Source organism: Myotis davidii, unplaced genomic scaffold, assembly GCF_000327345.1.
Source record: "Myotis davidii unplaced genomic scaffold, ASM32734v1 scaffold290, whole genome shotgun sequence".
Classification (NCBI taxonomy): domain Eukaryota; kingdom Metazoa; phylum Chordata; class Mammalia; order Chiroptera; family Vespertilionidae; genus Myotis; species Myotis davidii.
This window is the reverse complement of record NW_006285049.1, coordinates 3,357,683-3,365,465: the sequence shown is the minus strand read 5'-3', so window position 1 is coordinate 3,365,465 and position 7,783 is coordinate 3,357,683. Positions and strand designations below refer to the sequence as shown.

At 43.8% G+C, this 7,783-nt stretch overlaps 1 protein-coding gene across 7 annotated transcripts in view; it reads right to left on the bottom strand.

Annotated features, from left to right (window-relative positions):
* Positions 1-9: 9 nt before the first annotated feature.
* SLC38A1 (solute carrier family 38 member 1) overlaps positions 10-7,783 on the bottom strand; it is a 70,883-nt gene continuing 63,109 nt past the window's right edge. For all 7 annotated transcript variants that reach the window (XM_006755519.2, XM_006755521.2, XM_015558614.1 and 4 more), the window contains 5 exons: positions 6,731-6,831; positions 4,788-4,906; positions 3,438-3,579; positions 3,242-3,339; positions 10-1,321 (listed from right to left, as the gene is read on the bottom strand). In XM_006755519.2, the coding sequence (XP_006755582.1) occupies positions 1,220-1,321; positions 3,242-3,339; positions 3,438-3,579; positions 4,788-4,906; positions 6,731-6,831 (562 nt within the window). In that variant the 3' untranslated portion in view covers positions 10-1,219. The remainder of the gene's footprint in view (positions 1,322-3,241; positions 3,340-3,437; positions 3,580-4,787; positions 4,907-6,730; positions 6,832-7,783) is intronic.

The window sequence follows — 7,783 nt, the reverse complement described above, 5'->3', positions numbered from 1 at the left end:
CTATTCCCTTTCCCTTTCTAACACTCTGGATGGATTGTTAATGGAGAAGAAATAGGAATGAGGCTTATTTAAGATACAAAAATCTTGTATTTATAATAACCTAAATTTATAGATATAAAACAAGTCTTTTAAAGACACCCTCCCTCCCCCTAAAGTACCCAATATAAAACAGGAATTACTTAGATCATCCTTGGTTAGATACACCTTATTCCCTGTGCGAAAGCTGGTGGACATGAGGAAAAGCTTCTGGGGTTATCATTTACTAGTAAGAAAACGTTTCTCCCTCCAACAATCCAGTGTAGGGTTGAAGGCGATCTGCTTCAGAGGAATATTCTCTTAGGCATTTTGGACAATCTTTTTGCAATATTCTTGCTCCTCAATTTATTATAAAGGTGTTATGGGGCTTCCCCAGTAGAAACTAACTCAGGTCAGAGTAACTTTGACACAAGTTGCCAAGAGGGAAACAAAAGTTAATTTGCTAGATTCCCCACATGTGTAGTTTAATGTGTTTATCAAGGTAAAAATCATTTCCACCCCTTCCCAGCGGAGAGGACACTTCACCAGGGAATGTCTTTGTATGAAGTGGACATAGTACCCGGGAGGCCACTGGTCTGCCTGCGGGAGATCAAAGCCACCTCAAATCTAGGGCGTGCTCAGACCCTGCAATGCACGCACCCTGCGACTCCCCAACGATGATCCCTGTGTGCTATGTTAACCCAAATAGGCAAATTATTTACGAAACCTTTTTTTCTTCTGTAAAGCAAAATAAATATATACAATTCAAGATTATTTTCTCTTCTAAAAAGATACAGATAGTGTGAGCTGAACATCAGTAAGAAAATTATTTCAGAATCTGGATCTATAATAAATAAACATGACTGATGATCATGTTTTCAAAGTTCTAAGAGACCATGAAGTCACAAAAAAATGAGTTAGGAGAGTGAAAAATAACTGACTGTGTAAAGTACTAGGAAATATGATTCTGTGAAATTTGAAGTGGGGGGGAAATCCATGATCCTTAAATTGATCCCAGATCTTAGAGGGACACGAACCCGTACAGAAACAGGTTTCTGTTTTGCGACTAAAGTGGGATTCCATTTGAAGTATCCTGTAAATTTCTGTTTGCTTCTGTAAACTTGCAAAGGAAGTGATGAGGGTTGCTGATGTGTGGTTGGTGGCTTGAGCAGCTCACGGGAGTGTTGATGCTTCCCAGCTGGTCTCAGTGGCCTTCGTCACTCCCTGATGAGCAGGCCCAGTCGTAGATGACCAAGGGAATGCTGACCAGGGAAAACAACACCCCCAGGCCCAAGAAGAGGGCAGCCTGCAGCAACAGAAAGGCATGGGTTATTTCAGCGAAGCAAACACTTCCCACAGGCACCTCGGAAATAAACACCCACGCTTTCCCTCTCCTTGCGGACCCATGTTTTTGGACTTTGTGACAACCACCGTGGAACTGTGAGAATCTTTCTGAAACTGTGTGCGAATCTGATTCTCCAAGGATGGGAAAGTAAGAACAAACTACACAGAGCCTCCTCTACGTTCTGTGTTTTGAACCAGATGCATTTGCTCTGAGATTCGGTTTTTAACCTTGTAAACCGCACTGGAGAGGCTCGGCACTTGGGCACTGTGTGGGTCAGAGGACAGTAGAGAAAGATTGTCTGGCATGCTTGTTCCTCTACAGCGACTGGCCATCCTTACAGCCTCTTTCCGACTAAGATTATGACTTAAAAAAAATGGCTTTGGAAAAGATACAGGCCCTTTCATCTCTCTTTACCAACCAACCTAGGTTATCGCTGGTAGGCAGACATTTCTGTTTGAAACGTGGAAAAAGATATAAAAGCAAAGTTAATTTGATCAAGTGGTATAGGAAACAGTGTCAGAAACTAAGTGACTTCAGTAATAACTATGTACGGGGCCACGTGGGTACTGGAAATATCAGGGGGGACCACTTTGTAAAGTATGTGAGTGTCTAACCACTATGCTGTACACGTGAAACTAATACAAAATAATATTGAAGGTAAAAAAAAAAAAAAGAAAACATCCAAATTACTTCAAGGGGTCATGAAGGCCACAGATGGACAGACCATTAAATACAGAATCTGGAGAACACAGATTATAAATTGTGTGGCCTTGAGACTATCCAATGAAAGCTCCATGGAGAGAAGGATGGAGCATCCTGAGAGCCAGGGGGGCTGCCCCGGAGCCTGGAGGAAGGGCTACGGGCAGGAGGGGAGGCGAGGGGTGGAGCTCCGAGGGATGCACATGGGCTCACCACCATGGGTCTGGTCTAACTCCCAGGGGGTCCTCAAACGGACAGGAGCCCTTGTCTAACGCTATTCAGTAGTTCCTACTACCATTTTATTATGGGAGCTGGGTTGGGGAAGCCCGGAGGATTCCTGGGCAACAGGCCTGTACCATTTTCGGATCTTAGTCTATTTTACTGCTGTGCCAGAGTGATGGCTCCTTCCTCTCTGACCTTGTGAAGCAACTACTGGTAAGGATTCGAAGGGTATGGGATTTATGGCTTCAGGGGTCATCCTGTGGGGTTAGAAGATGCTCTACAAGCATCAGTGCACAAAGATGACCCCTCCTGCCTCCTCCACCTCTTAACCGGGTCTGTGGACTCAGGCAACATGTGCGATTGGAGTCTTACACTATCTGGGAGGGCCGCGGAGAAGCCTTCTCTGAGGCCAAACAAAATGGTGCTCCAGAAGGTACCCAGGCAGCAGCCACTTCACCCTGCTTCCCTCACTGTCTCCAAGTGCACCACCTTGAAGATGCCCTTGAACTTCACCAGACCTGGAAACAAGAATCCCAATATAGAAAGGTAGTTTCTGAATCCAGGTCTGTTGCTCCAAAGCATTTCTGTCAAATCATAAAAAGACTCTTTACGCTAACTCAGCCATTTAAAGGAAGCATCACATGTTCCCTGAGCTAAAGGTAGGGTATCACCTCCCAGAGACAGGACGACAAACACCCAGTCTCGCAGCTGGCCCTGCCGCAGCTCAGAGCAAGTGCGAAGGCACAACAACAGTAAGGCCTCCAAAGCTATTGGGAGGAAATAGAGAGGATTCTGATGAGATTGCAGTATTTTAAATCTCCCAAAGGGGAAAACTACAGAACTGCTGCTTCCCTTTGAGGCTGCTAAAAGTAGTCTTAGATGGCAGAGATGGACTATTTATTTGGTACATTTATATAAAAAACTGATCAGAAAAATTGGGGTGGCTGGCATAAGACTTACCCAAATTCTTTGAGTTCCTTTATCTTCATCCTGATTTGTGATTTTTAAATAAAGAGATGAAGGAAGAATGAAAATAAGCATATTAGCAGATGTAACTCCTGTAAAATAAGAAAAAAAAAAGTTTGAAGTTGCTACTGTGAAATTTCAGCTTCTTAACTAGCTGCTGCAGAATAAGTGTGAAGTCCTAAAGCCATACCTACGACCCCAAAGATATCCTTCATGGAGGGTATGAAGATCACCAACAAGTTGATAATGACCAAGAGTATGATGGTCACGAAGATGTGACGACACAGATTAAACTTTGTTTTCTTAGCCAGTTCAAATAAAGACGAACGAACCTGTGGGAAAAGAAAACAAAGACTCCATAAGGGCCTGCACTTGCCAAACTCACGCTCTCAGCAGCAACTGACAGGGATTTGTGAAATGTTCTGTAATTTATAGATAGCACAACAGTTTGGGAAGCAGGGGGGCTTGATTTAAGGTGGAAACGTGTTTTTATTTATAAAGTAGAGGCCCGGTGTGCGAAATTCAGGCGGCAGCAGGTGCACAGCCTGCACCCTCTCTAATCCAGGACCCCTTGGGGGATGTCTGACAGCCGGCAGTTGGACATCCCTCTCACAATCCTGGACCTCTGGCTCCTCATCACTCACCTGCCTGCCTGCCTGGTCACCCCTAACTGCTGCCCCCCCTGGCCTGGTCACCCCAACTGCCCCCGCCTCCATATTACCTCTTTATTATATAGGATAGACTAGAGGCCTGATGCATGAAATTCATGCAAGAGTAGGCTTCCTTCCCGCAGCCGCCTGCACTGGCTTCTCTCTGACACCTGGGACTCAGGCTTCCCTCTGGCCACCAGCAGGCACCAGGGACCTGGGCTTCCCTCACAGCCTTGGCTTGTCCACAAGGTCATCAAGAAGGACATCTGGTCTAATTATCATATTATGCTTTTATTATTATAGATTGTTTTCTTTTTTAAAATGTTTTTTTATTGATTTTAGAGAGAGAGGAAGGGAGAGGGATAGAAACATCAATGATGAGAATCTCTGATCGGCTGCCTCCTGCATGCCCCCTACAGGGGATCAAGCCTGCAACCCAGGCAGATGCCCTGACCAGGAATCGAACAGTGACCTCCTGGTTCATGAGTCGATGCTCAACCACTGAGCCACGCCGGCCTAGAAATAGTAGATTGTTTTCTTTCAGGGGGAATAATTTCTGTTTTTGTTTTCTCTATGGCTAAGGGTTCTCTCTTGGTCCTTCTACATTCCCTGATTGTGTATGATCGAGATTCAACCATGCTACCGGCATTTCTCTATAAAAAAAAGAGGGACAGATCAATTAGAATGAAGATTCCTTTCACCAGAGTCTACCCAATATCACTGATCCCACTTTCTTCCTGCAGAATCTCCACAGCGTCTTGGGCTCCTTCCCTGAGGCAGTTTCAATGACATAGGAAAGCTAGCAACAGGCTTTCTCTGGGACGGGCCCCTGAGACAGAAGGAAAGGTGAGACCTCAGCACTTCTCAGGTGACATCGAGGCTTTACTCACCGTGAAAAATAACACCGGCACCGTGAGGATGACCGCCACGATGACAGCCACGCGCACCGTCAGGATGAGGACGTCATCTTTGCTCTGGTACTTGTGAAGGAGGTCCGACTGGACGTTTTCTAAAGCGAGGGAAAGCGGGCAGGGAAAGGAAGCAAAGCACACCCCTGAATGACAGCTTTCCGGAACCACAGCGAATGCGTCAACTGACGGGCAAGGAAAGCAATGACCTGGGCTGTCGGTTAAAACCGTGTATGGAGTTGAGAAGAGAAATGCCTGGTGTGAGGCAGGCTCCCCCTGTCCATCGTAACTTTAACTAAAGGAATTTATGCTAATCATGAGAAGAAGCTACACAGAGTGGCTACATTTAATTTATACTAAATTAATCCTAGGAGTAAATTGGGATTAAAAATAGCACAGGTTGCCCTAGCTGGCTTGGCTCAGTGGATAGAGCGTCAGCCTGCGGACTGAAGGGTCCCAGGTTCGATTCCGGCCAAGGGCACATGCCTGGGTTTCGGGCTCGATCCTTAGTGGGGGCATGCAGGAGGCAGCCAATCAATGATTCTCTCTCATCATGATGTTTCTAACTCTCTTTCTCCCTTCCTCTCTGAAATCAATAAAAATATATGTTTTTAAAAATAGCACAGGTTGAAGCACAAAGCTATGCTCCATTTAGATTTTCTCCCATTTGGTGCCACATCCAACAACACAGAATAGCTGGTCCTGCTGAGTAGATAGGTGGACTGCAGGCCACTCGGAGCCTCTTTCAAACTTTCCTCTTACTGCTCAACTTTCAGTGGCCAAGCAACAGGGGTGCCAATGGGACTTAATCACATCAAGAAATAATTCTTAAAAAAAGAAAAAAAGAAAAAATTCTTCTCAGCACTCTCCCTCCAGGGGGCATGCCCAAGCCATTCTCTTACCCTTTTCCTTTTCCCCCTCTCCTCTTCCCCCCTCCCCCCAGCATGTATCCCCTTAACCTCTAAGGGACCCCACGAGACTTGCAACCAGGCCAGCAATGGGCAGCGGCAACTTGTCCAGGGCTCACCCCCTGAACCTGTCTCCAGGGCCCCTTTTCTCTGACTTCCCAGTGAGCCACGGCAGCCCCGCCCAGGCTCTCCTTTTGCTTCTTCTATGCCCTTGTTTCACTCTCCTAAGAATATTTTTGCTGTGGTCAATAAATTTTTGCTTGGTTTTCTACAAAGAAACAAAACAAAACCAAAGAAAAACAAGCAAACAAAAGAAATAATTCTTCTCTTCCATGCATGTTTTTCTTATTTTTTTAAAAAGAGAGCATTTTGCTTATGTACCACCTTGGACTTTTCTCAACTCCGAACCTCAGGAAATGTTATTTCAAAGACAACCAAAGCTAGCTAGCATGGCAGCCACTGAGAGTGAAATGTGCTGGCTTCATGTCTCCTTTCCAGGGCTTCTGGCTGTACCTCGGATTTCAGTCCCTTTAAAACTTTCTGTGTCATCCCTTCACCTTCTTGCAAGGCTCCAACCTCCGGTGAAAAAGTAGGCACTTTATTTTTAATTAATGTGAGGTGTCGTGAGGGTGGCACTCGGCTCTTTCTCCCGTTCAGCATCTGTCTCTGTGTCTCTATTAATGGAATCTGACCCCATTCGCAACAGCAATTAGGAAATTCTCTGATATAGTTTTCACTTTCCTCAGTGCAGGTGGTATGCTTATAAAATGCTCTTCCTTTTAAGGCCAGTATTAGGAGAAAAACATGACAGTGTATTGTTTCGGTAATTATTCTATTGTACAGTCTGCATGAATATGGAAAGCAGCCAGTGCCATTTGCTTTACGTAGAAGAGACAGCACAATCCATGGACAGATGTGTTACTTTTTTTAACTATCACATTAAAAGTTGTTTTGATAATGATTTCTACTAATATACTTACAATGACCTACATTTATGTACTGACAGAAGTTACTTACCATAGAATGTCAAGTAGCCAAAAATGGCGGTCAAGAAGTACATAAGAAACATGGCAAAAAAGGAGATATTTGAAACCATCTGCATCCTTTTTTGTGATCGACTAAAAACAAAGATAAAAGAATTTGAAAAATTAAAAACCATGTTACTGAATTTAAAGACCAGTGTTAACACAAAAGTGTTTATAGGAACTTCACTTTCTATCAGGATAGAACAGATCTGACCAACTGAAATTACCCCAGGCATTTATGCCGGTTTAGAATAACTTCTTTTATACTGAAGGGTATTGAATGAGAGAGAGACCCAGGGAACTAACCATTCCTTGAGTGCTCTTACCCATTTTTTGGAAAGAACATCGAGTTCTCATCTGAAGGGCAGAGAGTATTTTTTTAATACTTGTGTTTGCTATTTCTCCACAGTGAACATTCACAGGAAAGAAAGGCAGAGCTGGAACTTGGCCTCAGGTGTCTGTTGCTAATGCTGTTATTAGGTTCCAGTTTTCCCACTGAGTAGCCCCAGAGGTGCACCTAGAAGTCTGCGTGTCTCCACAGCACTAAGTACCCAAACGATCACAGAAGGTGATGATGAAGGGCTGTCTCTTAGGTCAAGTTTACTTTGAGAGTTTGAATGCACCTTAAGTTGCTTTAGCTGCCTGAATAATTAGTCTATAAGGCTTGCTCTCAATAACAGACTACCAATACTCATATTTGGCTGTGTCATAACAGGGAGTATGGAAGACAAGAAAAACTGAGATGTACACACGAGAAAATTACAAACTAAAAGCTGGGCTATAAAATTGAAAAGATGCCAAAGACAAATTTAAATACCCTAAATACAGGATCATAAAGTTAGCACTGATATCGATAAATGTAAATATTTCAAAATTTACCTATATCGATTTAAATAGGAAAGAGGAAGAATCATGAGTGAGTCCAATGCTAGATGACAACCACTTCATTTTTGTTTCAAAATGGTATATTTTTAATATACAAAATAACTATATTGTATATCTTTTCTGAGCTTAAGAGTATACCACAACGACTTTTTATATAAAG